The sequence below is a fragment of the Amblyomma americanum genome, chromosome 1, assembly GCF_052857255.1.
Source record: "Amblyomma americanum isolate KBUSLIRL-KWMA chromosome 1, ASM5285725v1, whole genome shotgun sequence".
NCBI classification, from domain to species: Eukaryota; Metazoa; Arthropoda; class Arachnida; order Ixodida; family Ixodidae; genus Amblyomma; species Amblyomma americanum.
This window is the reverse complement of record NC_135497.1, coordinates 351,818,437-351,833,443: the sequence shown is the minus strand read 5'-3', so window position 1 is coordinate 351,833,443 and position 15,007 is coordinate 351,818,437. Positions and strand designations below refer to the sequence as shown.

General features: G+C 45.6%; 3 protein-coding genes across 6 annotated transcripts in view; 2 read left to right on the top strand and 1 right to left on the bottom strand.

Annotated features, from left to right (window-relative positions):
• Positions 1–8,980, top strand: part of mts (protein phosphatase 2 catalytic subunit mts) — a 42,561-nt gene extending 33,581 nt beyond the window's left edge. Inside the window, exons 5-6 of the mRNA XM_077649989.1 lie at positions 6,181–6,299; positions 7,315–8,980. Of these exons, the coding sequence (XP_077506115.1) occupies positions 6,181–6,299; positions 7,315–7,387 (192 nt within the window). The 3' untranslated portion in view covers positions 7,388–8,980. The remainder of the gene's footprint in view (positions 1–6,180; positions 6,300–7,314) is intronic.
• A 458-nt stretch (positions 8,981–9,438) lies between these two features.
• LOC144115565 (uncharacterized) lies at positions 9,439–13,373 on the top strand. Of its 4 annotated transcripts, none has more exons than XM_077649993.1 (8): positions 9,439–9,678; positions 9,759–9,836; positions 10,298–10,381; positions 10,465–10,498; positions 10,621–10,834; positions 11,227–11,292; positions 11,684–11,753; positions 13,294–13,373. In XM_077649993.1, the coding sequence occupies exons 1-5, from the start codon at positions 9,585–9,587 to the stop codon at positions 10,709–10,711; spliced, it is 381 nt and encodes a 126-aa protein (XP_077506119.1). In that variant the 5' UTR covers positions 9,439–9,584; the 3' UTR covers positions 10,712–10,834; positions 11,227–11,292; positions 11,684–11,753; positions 13,294–13,373. The 4 variants fall into 4 exon arrangements, with proteins under 4 accessions (XP_077506119.1, XP_077506117.1, XP_077506118.1 ...); XM_077649991.1 differs by having other exon boundaries at positions 12,489–13,373; XM_077649992.1 differs by having other exon boundaries at positions 11,684–12,605.
• On the bottom strand, positions 13,189–14,943 carry LOC144115562 (mitochondrial import receptor subunit TOM40 homolog 1-like). The gene has a single exon (XM_077649987.1). The coding sequence runs from the start codon at positions 14,762–14,764 to the stop codon at positions 13,778–13,780; it is 987 nt and encodes a 328-aa protein (XP_077506113.1). The 5' UTR covers positions 14,765–14,943; the 3' UTR covers positions 13,189–13,777.
• Positions 14,944–15,007: the final 64 nt, after the last annotated feature.

Here is a 15,007-nt window from a genome sequence, read left to right as displayed (position 1 = left end):
GTTGGCCTAAAAACAACTTCCCCACTACAATCATATACGGCTGTTAACTGTAATAGTGTTATTGTTGCACTAGTGTGACCACAATGACCGCCGCCGTCGCCGTTGCACACTGAAAACGCTAAAGCTTGAAACAAGCTGAAGTTTTCGAATGTGTTTGGAAAGTGCCGTGTAGCACCGCGGGAGTCAGTCGAGCCCAAATGCCATTACAAGTCTCTAATGCCATTCAATCAGATGTCATTCGAACGTGCTCCTGTAGCGCAGGCATTGCAAATGTCTATCTCCTTCCCTTTCTTGCCTAGCCTTGGCTGCAAAGATAGGATATTGTTTCGCTCTACTTTGCACTTTGTGCATGCGGAAGAACTAATACTGTCATGTCACAGTGGAATTTACACACCTGGAGTGGAATAGAATTTGCGTTCTTTTGATGATGGGTAACTGCTGCCATCTGTGAACACAAAAGGTTCAGTTGCTATGGAGCTGGTGAGCCCTCTTAAGCACATAGTCGCAACATTAGTACGAGTCTAGAGTGCACTGACGCCAGAGGTTCGTTTCTTGCAGCAACATGTGGCCCACCGTGTGACAGCACGCCGCTTGCTTGGTGTCTCCAGGCCTAATGTGCTCCATGCTGAAGCCACAGTAGAAAGCGTTCACAGAATGTTTAATCTTGTTACCAGTTACCGACACCACATTAATGCGAAGCGAGCGAAGAAGTGGGCGGGCGAGAGCCACCTCGCACCGACGGCTGCATGCCGCAGGTGCATAATCCGGGCCACCAGCAAAACAGTCATTGCAGACGGTCAGCACGCCGCTTTGCGTCATTATGTGATCACGTCTCTACGTCAATTCCAATTCAGATTGCTGTGGATGCCGTCAAGTAAAGTGCTCCACTGGCCTCTTTCATTCAGGGCGGTTCCTAATGGCCGTTTCATGAAGCGGGGCGCGTATATTTTTGTCGTATAATCGAGGCTTCTGTGTATTACCTCTCTGGAAGGTTCACCGGGCCCACGCCAATTCATAGTAAAATGCGAGTTGCTGCATGAACAAGTGACTCATAATCGGGGTTCCACTGTACAGGTAGAAGCAATATGATCGGGAACACGAGAATGCGTCGCCTCTGTGCTTCGCAAAGCGCTGCCGCCGACAGACGGCGAGAATGGGTGGCACCGGGGCATGCACGGAAACAGCAGCCGGCCATGCTTACAGGGCGTGTGCCTTCACAGACAGTTCTCGCCACCTCTCGAAGTGCAGCAGCCACACCCCTGTCATATTGTTTCTACCTGTACCTTCTGTGGTTTGGCTTCCCAAGACCTAAGCAGCTAAAGCCCCAACACCATGGACACTTCCTAGGCGTATGTGCCATGCACCCACACATACGCCAGAGTCTGTGCATGTGCGCAGCAGCAGGCTCAAACGCGACGCCTAGATCTGTATCTGCCAGGCGCCTGCGCCCGTGCTAGCCGCGGCGCTCACGTGACAGAAGCAGAATGGCGGAGGAAGTGCGGCTCACTTGGATTCCGCAGGACGAATCTGAGCTGACTGCAGCTGCCGAAGTCTTGCTCTGCGTTCATAGCGTGACAGCGTGAGCATGAGAGGTAGCCAGCACGAGGAACATGGAGGTGGGTGCTTTTTTCAGACGCCTGACATAACGTGGCGCTGAGGCCCGAGTACAAACAATAGCCCAATGTCTTCAGAGTTTAGTGTACGCAGACGATGTGGTACTTTTTGCAGATAGCCAAAGCGAGCTACAACTCCTCTTGGATATCCTTGGAAAGGAAGCAGCAATCATTGGGTTCAAATTCAGTGTACAGTAATCTGGCGTTAGCTGCCCCGGTGGCTCAGTGGTTACGGCACTCGGATGCTGATCCGAAAGATGCGGGTTTGATCCCAGCTGCGGTGGTCGAATTTCTGGAGGCAAAATTCTAGAGGCCCGCGTACTGTGTAATGTCAGTGCACGTTAAAGAACCCCAGGTGGTCGAAATATGCGGAGCCCTTCACAGCGGCATCCCTCATAGCCATAGCCGCTTTGGGATGTTAAACCCATGAACATCTCAAAGCGAAACGAAAGAGGAACGTGGCCTTATGAAGCCTACAGCACTATAGGGATACAACTGATATGAAGTAATACGAGGACTGTGGAAGGGTGTAATGGTTTCAGGACTGACTTTTGCGAATGCGGTACTGTGCTTAAAATCAGATGGTAGTACAAAGACTAGAGATTAACCAAAGAACAGTGGGCAGATTAGCTTTAAGGGCCCATGGAAAGACAAGCGAAGCTGTACAGAGCGATGTGGGTTGGTTGTCCTTTGAGGCGAGGGATGCACATAGCATAATATAGTTTGAGGAAAGACTAGAAAAATGGAGGAAATGAGGTTGGCAGGCAAAGTGTTCAGGTATTTGTGCAGTAAAAACAGACACTCATTGCAGGAAGCTTGCGATAGGCTACACAGGCAACAGGGCAATAATAACGAATATTAAAAAGAAGGATCGCAAAACAGACTGCAAAGTGGAGACAAAAAAATGGAAACAAAAGAATCATTGCGTGAATACAGAGGTGTTAAAGTGGCCCCGAAACACACAATCAATGCATTGTTTTGCCTGTTGGTTGTATAGAATGAGTTGTAGCAATGCTGTTAGCATCAGTCGAATCACGTATACTCCAGTTTTTAATATTTTAATTAGCTTGCAAAAACAAACTCATGGCGCTGGCAGTTTCACCATACAGTGGCGGTTTTTAGCAGTGGATATGGCATCACTAGGCTGGAGCTGGATGATTGGACAAACAGTAAATATACTGCAAATTGTGTTAATAAATAGAGATACATTTTGTCAAGTTTTTGCGTTTTATATTACATCAACAAGACCAGCTTGTTTGCCTTAGCTAAAAGCGCTGTAAAGCAAGTAAGACAAAAATACACCACCAGAGGCTCTTATTTTTTTGCTTCGAAGGACTTTGTGCCTCTCTGTACACACATCCTACCATCTAGCGCACAGCACTTACGGCTACTCTCTCTGTATCTGAGAACGGCTTTGCGGAATCAATCCGATCGAGCCATTGCACTCTAAAAGCTATCGTTTTGACCCCAAGGAAGAGTGCAAAGAAAAAAGCCATTTGTTTCACATTTAGCAGTGCACATTGTCGGCTTGTGGAGGATTACCGGGCGGCGGCGCCAGATGGCGCCCCGTTCCGTCAACAGCGCGCGAGCCTTGCTCGCCGGGACCAATCAGCGTGTTCCTAGTAGCGGCCATGGTACGTAGTAAGCAGTAGCGGTATGCGCTATCCTAAAAGTATCTAGCATCTTGCGCAGGGCGTCACTTCGTCGCAGTATCTCGCACTCAAGTTCGGATCCATAAGTCACGGAATGTCACTGACCAGTGCTCTCGTCTACACTGTTGACATGACGATGAAGCATCGCTGGGTCAACTGGGCATTCAAGTGGTTGTTGTAACCATGAAAACGTTGCTACTAGCCTTGGCAAGAACGGGTTGCAGCGATTAGGCAACCATGCTGTGCAAACTTCTGCAACGTGCTCAGATTGGCTGTTTTGATTGGTCCCTCCCGGTGTCGTCATTAGGAGAGTGAAATAGGAATGGGAAGCCCGGCAAAAATAGTTGAGGGCAGCATTTTGTTTGCTTGTATTTTGAAATTACTTCATCGAATAACTCCCGTTCCTATGCATCGATTCTCGTAATTCTTTTTGAGTCAGCATCTGTGCGACATAAAGAATCCATCTGGAGTATAGCCAGCATCCGTTCAAGCAGTGTTTCGCAGCCCATTTAAGGAAAGAATTCAGAAGGAAACTCTGTATGGTAATTCAAGAGGCAGTACCCTCTCGATTTGAGGCTAGGTCCTAATATGAACAGGGAGATGATATTTACGTAGCATGCAGGAGCAGTGTGGCAAACATTAAACTGTAGAGCTATACAGCCAGCTGTTCGAAAGATAGAAGAAGAAATATGCAGCGCCAAAAGGATGCACGGACAACAGAAGAAAGACAAACACAAGCACTGACGAACGACAGAAGAAAGTCTTTATGTCTTTTCATGCTTTTTTTTTTTTTTGCACTGCATATTTCCTCTTCTGATGAACCAACAGGCCCAAATCACCACCCCTCATCAGTTGGAAAGACATGTTCAGCCTTCCAGTATTTCTGGGTATTAGTGCTAATGAAAGCAAAATTAATACATCAGCTGTAGAGACGAGCAAGAGAAGACTGGACTATTGGCGGCGCAAAATCAGAATGGAGAAATTACACTAAATGTCACAAATCAGAGCTTACAACATGAAAATAGCCTTGAATGGCAGTGAATGGAAAATGAACAGAATAGGATTCAAAACTTAAAAGAGGAGGTGGACAGCTACAAAAGAAATAAAACAATTAACCGCTTTGTTTATTGGGCAATGTGAGACTCTCCACAACCCTGATACAAAGGGGATGCCAATATTTATCCATCTATCTGAGAGGTAACAGTGGTCATATGAATGAATGAATCTGTGGTAGAAGTTAGCAAAAAGCGATTGGAAGATTAATTGCTCAAAAGCAGAGAGATGACATGAGGTTAAAAGTGCAGGATGAAAAATTTTATTTTAAGAAAATGGCAAATTATAGACCAATTAATTATACCACTAACGAAGTATAAAGAAAAGCATAGCACGGTGGCAACAGCCACCACCCCATTTCAAAGGGGATGTTCCTGTCTTCCGTTAGTCCATCGTACGCCTCATAGATGTCCATGGAATCGCAGGTCCCACACCCCACAAACAGGTCAGCTTTGCATGATGGTCAGCTCCCCCAATTTCTGATGGCCATTTTTGCTAAAGATGGACATAGCTTCAATTCACTTTTTTTTTTTTTTAAGGCATTTAGCCTTACATGCCCCATTGAGCAAAAACCAGTCTCTGTCTCTCTCTGATTACTCGATGGTACCCATTAAAGATGGCATTCTCACGCAACCTGGTTAAATTAATGATTAGTCTTGCAAGTTTGCTCGGGACAACCTGCATCGCACAAGTCCGACCAGTGGCATCAACTGCCATCCCAGGTCGGTGCAGCAATTAACGATTGTACCACTGCACCAAGAATGGTATGAGGACTCCCAGGGATTTATGAATTTTAAGTAGAGAAAGACGAATTCTGCACATATGGGCATTGACCCATTAGCTATTGTGTCGTACCGTTGAGGCGGAGGTGCTGCCCACGGTGTGGCGGCGGCTGCCTTCACGACGTTAGTGCGCAGGTCAGAAGGTGTGCGGCAGTGGCTACGTAGAGTAATGTAGAGGTAGAATTGCCAGCTGTGTGGCATCGGGTTGCATCACGCCACAGTATGCGGCGGCGACTACATTAAGAAAGTGAGCCTTCTCACACATAAGCAGTAGAAGTATTCAAAAATTAATCGAAGAAAATTACCGTTTGCTTTGAATCAAAAAACCCACTATTCGCACAAACCTACTTCCTCATTTTCCAAGCTCAGCTGGATAACACTTTATTGCTATCCAGGTGAAGCCTCTGTTCATGCGTGGGTAATAATTTTGCGGAGACACGGAAATGAAAATTTAAACGATAATGCATTCGTGCTTTAAAACTGCAGTTCACAATCTAGTCATCTATTGCAGTTAGCTTCCGGTTGCTAATGAATGGCGGTGTCACTTGTCAGCTCTGGCTCTTGGTGGCACTTTGCAGCTTTGGAGGGTGCTGGGAAAAGTGCAGGCGCATATAGTGCAGTTTAAGATGTGTGTGGATCCAATTGTCTTGCTAAACACAACCTGTTATACTTGGTGGCATGGGCTGGGACATTATTTCCGTCTGTTATTAGCTTCATCATAGTATTAGTCTTCCTCAGCAACATTGCTAAAGCATTGGTTATTATTGTATAGTCTAGGTAAAGGTTACCATTGGTGGCACAACAGTTTCATGCTGTTTTTGTGGTGTCTCATTGCATGGTGATGCATTGAGTGATTGAAGTCACCTTATCTTTTGGGTGTGTGTTGCTCATGCAAGTCTGGAGTTGCCAGTCTATCTATAGGCAGCTGGTAACTATGAAACAGCACAAATCAGTTGTATTTGCTAACTCGTCTTGAGAAGGTACACCGTCTTGTGGACTTGCTAGGTGGACGCATGTTGGTCATTGTGTGGCTGCTTCTGTAGCTCTGTTGTTCATTTCTTGTGTAAAATTTTTGTGCAGGGTTACAACTGGTGTCATGATCGGAATGTGGTGACCATCTTTAGTGCCCCTAACTACTGCTACCGCTGTGGCAACCAGGCAGCCATTATGGAGCTGGATGACCAACTCAAGTACTCGTTGTAAGGGCGAGCTGCATGTTTTTTCCTCTCCGAAACATTGCTTGATGCTCGTAATTAGCATAATCACAATTAGAAAAAGGGCTGGTTATCAACTTTTTTGTCCTTTTTTTGCCTGTTGTATGCAACTGATTCTTCAGATAAACCTTTGAGGCAATGAGCAATAAATAAAACTGGAGCATGGCGGCTTCTATGCATAATTTTTCATATTTGCATTTATGAAAATTTGAAAGTAGAATCTAGATATTGGGGGGGGGGGGGGGTACAAAAAAATGTGCAACTTAGTTGTTTTACTAGGCTGTGTTCCTTTATTTATTTGAAATAAGGCAATTTTTCTTTTTTCTTTTCAAAATCTAACTACTGGAAGCACAGAAACTCAATTTGCTTGCTGCTCTTTTTTTTTTTTTTGATAGCCTTTTGAGCATGTAGGTCTATGAATTTTATGCATCATGGAGGAGTCAGGACATGTCTAACACATCCTTCACATTGGTGTACGAACATTTCTGGTCAGTCTCAACTCAGTGCTGCAGTGAAGTTTTATGCAGGGTGAAAATTGTGTTTTCATATCGTAACTTATCTTTACACTCCAAATTCTTGTAGATTCTCAGAAAATTCTTGTTAAAAGGTGCACAGATATTTTAAGGGTTGGAAGCCTCGAGGTCCTTGCCCAGGCAAGGATGGTCGCTGAGGTTACCTGACCCTCTTTAAAGTTTTCACTAATAGCCCTTTTTGAAGTTCCTTTCTTTTCTCATTACTAACAAACTGAAGTTTTAAGCCCTCTACACTCCTGGTGGTTTTTCGTATGTTTGTAAAATTCATCAGAAAACAATTTTCCTATACCTTGAGCTTGGAGCACTATAGCCTTAGATGCTCATGCGCCATTAAACCCAACACAACACGAAAAGTGCACAAGTTGCTGCTCAATGACATTTATTGTTGCAGAGCACAGAAGGGCTTGCCCTTTGTTTTGAGGGTTTTGTTGCTAAGCCTGAACATTCCCTTCTTTTTTCCCCTCCAGCCTCCAGTTCGACCCAGCGCCCAGAAGAGGAGAGCCACACGTGACCCGCCGCACACCTGACTACTTCCTTTAAGCCCTGTACTGCGCCTCTAGATCTTTAACAACTGTTTTGCTTGTGCGCCAACCTTTCCCACCCTTCTGCTATTTGCTACCTCCCTTCATAAGCACTCTCCTTTTGATTTCAATCAGACAACACTGTCACTTTATGTCAGTGATTTAATTACCCGCTGCAAATACGCCCAATCTTAAGCAAGCCAATTTCTCTTGCTCCCCTAGTGGCTGCTGTTTTTTGTGGTCACTTGAGGTATGAAGCAAGCTAATGAAATACGATGTCTCCCTTGAAGAACCATTGTAAAGGAGTCGGGGAGTAGTTCCATTCATCCCTCTTCCAGGTCCATACGTTTTGTTGTCGCATTGTTTTCCTGTCTTTTGTTTTGCATAACACTCGGCAGCATTTTTGACTATGGTACTGTTCTGTTGTGTTTTCCTTAGTACTGTATAAGAATGAACTTTTGGAGACTTCTGCATGCAGTTCCCCATGAGCCCTTTCACCGCCACCACCACCCTGCCTCATCATTTTTATTTGTTCTGCCAATCTCTCATCAAAGTGTGGGAGCACATCCTGGAAAATTGAAGATGTGAAGAGTGGAGGTGATAGTGTGCTGAAACAAGACGGTGCAGTTAGAGAACTGCTATTCATGTAAAAGGGACAGCGGGTGGGGTCTGTCCTTTTGTGGGAAGCATTTTTGACTCTGCATGATTGTGCACAAGATTCCTCTAGGGGCCCAACCGAGAAGGTTAGCTTCTTTGTGAAACTTTGTGAGACGAACTTTTGTTTGCTACTGAACGTTTTTCTCGCATGCAGTGGAACTGACATAACCAATGTTTAAACACTACAAGCTTGCTGTAATCGGCAAAATGACTGCTGGTGGCATAGCTTCTTGTTGTATACATTGTAGGAGTGCCATTAATGCATGGATTGTTTACTGCGGGATAAGCCCGCCATAATGGAATTGGCACTGCCTTGGTGGCCTTTTTTTTCTGAGAAAGTGCCTGGGAAAATTTAGATTGTTTTCAAGTTATTCATGAAAATAGGCGTAATGTTTTGCAGAGCATTTTCTCATTTTTGTGAATCTGAGCTGTATTACTATTTATCCTTTGCTTAGTTTGAACTCTACCCTTCAAAAGCCAGCAACAATGCGGGATTCAGAAGGCAATAAGAGTGTAATTGTGCTTTGTTTGTCATGCACCTACATGCTGCTGACTTTAGAAAAGAAAGATGGAATTGTGAAATGTCTTCTGTTTGTGTTATGGCACAGCAGAATTGTATACATTGTTTACAGTTGTGTAGGATGGTGCACTTATTTTGTGTGTGTGTGTGTGTGTGTATGATTGAAAAAGTAGGCTGGAAAAAAGTACAGCTGTGACATGTCAATGAAAAAAAAAATGAACTAAAGTGATCTTTGCACTGAAGCACACTGACACCTTAATAATCGTGAAAATGAAGGTGGTGTAATATTTTGGCTGTGCAGGTAGTAGATGTCCTGGCTGTGCAGGTACTTGTTAGAGATGGGCTTGTCTTTTTTTTTTTCTAATGCTTCAAGAAGAGTACACTATGAAGCATTGTAATAAAGGAAATAAAATTGACCCCTCATCTGTCCCCATATTCGTTGCCCTGATTATTTCAAGCATGTAAAACAACGTTTGGAAAAAAGCTCTGGTCGCAGGTCGCGGAGGATCTGTGGCTGCCTCTGTCATAGGCAGCCTGAGGTGGGCAAAAGGGTTTTCTTAAGTTATCCTTTTTTATAGGTGCCTGAGAGCAATTGATATCCTGAGTCAACACATTCCGGGTACGCGAATCTTCAGATCGCCAATCTCCGAGATTCTGGCGGTGCCGCCCAAGACAGACAGAAAAACTTTATTCAGCAAGTGAGGTAAACTCTTTTATTGCGCCCAAAAACAGGGGACCAGTCAAAGGACCGGTTGCGCTGACTTAGAGGAGGTCGGCGGGGATCCTTTGGGATGCCGCGGCCTCCACCGCGCGCTGGATAAGCCAGCGTTGGTCTGCTGGCTTGGAAGTACACAGGAGAGACTCCCACGTCTCTAGGGTCCCAGCTGGGTCCCTGAGCCACGTGTGCAGACGCGCTTGTCTCGGCGTGTAGGCTTTCTGCGTGAGCTCACGCGCAGCTGCGCGTGTCGCGCTGGGGCCGACCACGGCTGTGCTCGGTTCGGTGGTGGTGAGCCGTTGGTCGGGCCTTGTGCCCTGAGAGATGGTTTTTGGCCCGGACGTGGTGTCATCATTGGCCCTGTTCACGCTTCTTCTCAAGGTCGGTTTACTACTCTTGCAGTTGTTCGCAAATCGAGGTGAGAGCTCGTAGAGCAGATGGCGGCGCGACAAGACGCGTTACGCTGTTTTTGTCTTCTCCCAACGCGCTCGGCATCAGGTAGGCCGTACACAGCTGCTGAGACGGAGGAAATCCTCGGCGGGCTTGTCCGAGCGTTGATCCTGCTCATGTGCCACAGTAAGCAGTTTGTTTTGTCGCTGTCTACAGCTGGTGCCGTTTTCGTCTTGTTAATAATCACCATACTGACTGTTCCGAGGTCTGGTAAACCATCTGAGGCTGCTATCTGAAGGGCCCATCGCCGGACGAAAACTCGTATCGGCAAGGTAGTACCTCCCGCTCCGCGCGGTTTTGTTTCTACTATTATCTAGCACTTGGCCTTTGTGGCAGTGATCGATAATAATGTTTTATTGCATTTCTACTGCAGCTGAGAAGATGTACATAGAAGACAGCACAATAGGAGTGTTTGCAATTGCAGCTATCATGCTCAGGATACAATCCAATCTCTGCTTAACTTATGGCAATTTAGGTTAGTGGCATTATCAGGGGCAAGCATAGCCTCTAATACTCATATGTACTAGGGACTCCAAACATGTGCGCTACAAAAACCATAGCAAACCTCTCTTTATACTTTGCCGCAGATGAAGAAGAACGTAAGCGATATATCCATCTCCACACACTTGCTGGCACGCTGTGCGAGTTTTTTGGATTAGTGTACCTACTTGGTGAGCATTGGTGCCCAATTATTTTCTGAAGCAGGCATTCAACTCACCTGATCTGTCATTAATGTTGCCCGATCCTGTTGCAGACTTTATAACAGCCAGGCAGACCGAATCCATGAGGTAATACCATTTATCTAATATTTTGATTATGTATGGTACTCTGGAATGCAAATTGCACATGAAAATAATGTTTCTGGCCACTTGAGATTCTTTCTTATGCTGACTTTTTCATTTTGATGCAGCATTCTGCAGTGCGCAGTACCCCGAATGACCTCTGTCCGCCCTGCTAAATCAAGTGTAGCACCCCCAACCAGCCCAACTGCAAACCATTAGCTGCTGTAGTTACAGCAGCACCAATGTTCATTGATGAAAACATCATCTACAGATGTTTGAAGTGGTCCCTTGTAGCGAACCTTGTGCTGTTCATATTCACAACCCTGCTTTGCTGGTCACATAGTAAGTAATGTTTTATTTAACCTGAAACTTGTTTTACGAAATGGGCAGCTAGAACGAAAGCTCTTGGTTAGCTTGGTGGCTGCCATGGCCAACTTGAAACCTTGTCCATACCTCAATTATGGCGTTATCCTGCTGCAACACTATGGCAAAATATGTTAACTTCACTCGGTTGATTCCGGCAATGTGGTTTGCCTGTTGCAAGTTCCCATCTAGCATCAAAATTTGAGCTAGGCAAATGAAATTTACTCACTGGTAGCTTAACAGACTCGTCTTGGGAGGAATTAGAGGGCGTGGGTGAAGACTACTGGTTATCTTTTTTCCATTACTTCCTCAGCCGTAGTTATTTAATAAGCAGCTCTGGCTGAACTAATGCAATGTAACTTCCTTTTCAGCCTTTAAAATGTTGTGCAGCTTTACAAACAGGGTATCAGTCTACTTGATCCTGCTTACAATTTGTGGTAGGTGCTTTTTTTCTCTCATAGTTGGTTCTTAGCCACATTCTTTGCCCCAAGAAAAGTTTCTTGAACTTGATGTACAAGCATTGTCTTTATTTCTGACTTTGGCAGGTTTTTAGTAGTGTGGTGTTCAGAGAAAGGAGCCCAACTAGCATGAGACTTTATGCATGTGCATCACAGCATACCCCAGACATGTGCACGAACACAAACTGAGAAAAGCCCTGGCTTTGATCTCCTCTGCCAACTATAATGAAATATTGTAGTGAGGTTACAAATGACAAGAAAAAGCTTGACCTGAAACATTCCACTGTGTGCAGCTAGCCTTGCTGCAGGATAATTGTACACATAGCTTGTAATATTACTAAGACTTTTTTTTTCTTTAATCTGATGTTAGTGGAGTTCAGCAAAGAGCTTGAAGAGATGGGAGTGCATGAAGTCAGTCAGCTGCCAGCAACACAACTTCGGTAAGTTGGATAAATGGTGAGATACTGACTGGATATCTAGCAGATAACTGTGCATAGTTTCTACTACACAAGCTGACTTCAATGGCAACTGCGCATTACTATAGCATAGCCATTGTCCTATTTAGCCATGCAACTGTTTCACAGCGCAAACAGCATTTCGTTATGGAAGTTCAATACATTGTGAAAACTGCCTTGAGCTCCAGGTGCTCTAACAAATAATGTGAATGTTGCATCAAATGGCATGTCAATTTATGAACAGAATGAGCTGCTCGAGAAAAAAAAATATATAAAGGCTAGTAAAAGCCTACTACTATTTGTTCTGCAGTGTGAATTTTTAACACTGTTCCTGGCACTCGCGATTTGAAAGTTGGCATTTAGAAGTACTTTCCGCCAGGTTTAAGAAATGTGCAAAATGAATCACGATGTCGTGTGCGACTCCAGGATCCAGAGACTTTAGTCAAAACGATACTTTGGGTCTTCCATAAAATCTTGGGTCTGCTATGATGTTGGAGCTACAGTAGTGTGATCCACCCGGTGGCAACCCGTTATAAAGGACATGGCCACCATCTGGTATGCTTGTGAAATCACTGCAAAAGTTGGTTTGCCCACAGTGGCATTCACAGACCTCTTTCTCGCTTGCAAAGATGTCAAGGGTTGTAGCCTGGCAAGCAAAAATGATGCACATTTTTGTCTCACACATGTGCATCTCCACCACTTTTGCCCTCATGACAACAGCCTAGCATGTGCTTCTTATGCTGCACCAAGCTTTTTGCCACTACATCAGTAATGTGTGCACCGATGTGGGATGCCAGGAGGGATCTGCTGAGCAGGGAAGCAACCAAGATATGGAATGTGAGAATCGGTGCCAGACTTCAGATTTTCCTCGTCCCTTTTCCACTGTCTTCTGCTGAACACCTCCACTGCCTTCCTTTCTAATGAAATCTGCAGGAACTCATTCATGCTTCTTTCATCTATAAACAATGTATTTATAAAAACAATATTACCAGAGTTATTGTAATGGCAAGATGTAACGGTGCCCAAAAGGTGTATGTATTTATGTACGAGGCAAAACAGTTGCTTAGAACATTGAAGCTGCATGCTCTGGAGTGCACACGACATCTGGTGATGTCACTAGGTTTGAGACAAGCTGCACGTAAGCAGACGCTGATGCGTTGGTGGGATTGCTCACATGCAACCAGTCTCGGAACTAGGCTTTATTCTCAAATGTTCCATGTGCACTCTGGAGCACGCAGCTCAAGTTTTTTTTTTTGGACAGGTATTTTGAACCTTTTAAGATGCACAGCATGCAGTGCATATAATTTGCACCTGAGTGGTATACAACTTTCACTTGTGATAAGGCATAAAGCAAAAATTGCATTAGCTTAACTTAGTTGCATGTAAACACCAGCCAACTGGAAACTGCAAAAGCTGCGGCTGAGGTTGGCACCTTTATTTTTGCTAGACTTGACAGTTTAGATGAGAATGAATATCTGCAATTAATCTAACTGTATGGCTGATCACATGATGAATTCTTTTTCAGATGGTAGCAACTACACCAAGCACTAAACCTCAAGAAAATCTATGCTACAAATAAACAAAATTTTCATGTTCAAAACCAGCAATCTGCATCAGTAGCTTCTTTTTTCCAACAAAATAGTGATTTATTCGACTGCTATAAGCTGCTAGCATCCGTTATCATCCAACCATACGCACCTAAATGAAATTGAGTTAGTCAAGAGCAACATAAACAGCACATCAAAAAACGTCCGTTATATAAAACAAGCATTTGCCTATGTACACTTCGGCAGGCTGCACGGAATTCAGCAGGTATGACGAGAATAATGTGCAGGAAAAAGACTACTGCTATTGCGGCATTCAGCAAACCTAGGATGCTGAGCCTGGGCCACTGTGAACTGCAAAAGGGGCATTCATCGTGGACCTACCAGCCTAAATGGACAAACCCTCGGGGCGTTTTTCATGCTGACCATGATACTGACTGCACCACTCGTGGCGTCGGAAGTGTGCTAACCGATAATAAGTCCACAGCCGAAACGACTCTGGTTCTTTGCATGGTTAAGCATGCCGCTGAGAGCAAAGGTGAACGGCAGGGGCTGCAGTTTTTTCTCGAGAACGGCGCCGACGGTCCAGTTGCTGTCGACCATGCCACGAAAAACAAGGTTCGCCTTGGGCAAGTCCACCTGGTAGCCGATGGAGGCGACGCTTTCGCCCACTCTGAAGTTCGTCTCCACCTCGACACCGACTTGCGTCGTCTCGCTACCGCGGTGGTAGTAGCAGCAGTGCGCTCCGGCCATGCCCAATGTGCCGCTGACTACGTAGCTGGGGCCGGTGTAGCGTCCGGCCATTGACAGAACGGCAATCTCGCCGCCTGGCACTTGAGGTCCATACTGGAAGGCCAACTCTGCGCCAAGGGCTACGTTTGGAACCACGTTTTGCAGGTAGTGCGCGACGACGACTCCGGAATTGTTGAGGATATCAATATTGCCTAATGTAGCCGAAGCGGTGTATGAGGGGCCTCTGTAGTCGGCCGTCAGCTGCGTCGCCACGTACCGGTTGTCCTGGACTTGCGCTGCGATCTTGGTGCGAATGCGCGGATTAAACTGATGAATAATGTTGGCGTTCAAGTTGCCACTAGGATCGATGTCGCCGAGCAAAACAGGGTACGACTCGGCCGGGCCGAACTGCTGCGTACCCACGTAAGTTGCTCCAAATCGGTATCCTGAAGGCGTTAGCGAGCTCATGTTCAGGGTATGGCTGATTTGGAAGTGGTTGCTCAGGCCCTTGTTCACCATCAGCCGGCCTCCCTCGAAGTTGGCCGGGAATATGTCTTTGCACTTTTTATGAAGGTCTTCTAGCGTGCCGGGGTTTTGTGTCTCGGTGTCATCTTGAGCTGGCAATCCGCGCTGGTCCGGTGGCTCTGGTACAGACGGCGGAGGTGCCGGGGCCAGGACCGGCGGTGGCGATAACGGACTTGAAGCAAATACGTTACCCATTTTTTCTGTTGGGTATTTGTGTGCCTGCGCTGGCCGCTGAATATTCTTCTGGTCGCGACCAAACGGCGGATACCTCTCGGCTGGCAGTCTATGGAAACACGTGTTTCCGCAATAGCGAAATGCTGCCACTACAGATCGGCAGGCAACGGCTCCGGCCAATCCACTGGATTTTTAGTGGGGGAGTCGTGCAACGGCGTGCAACAACCTGACTGGGAAAAGTTGAAGCCAAGAGAAGCGTAAACA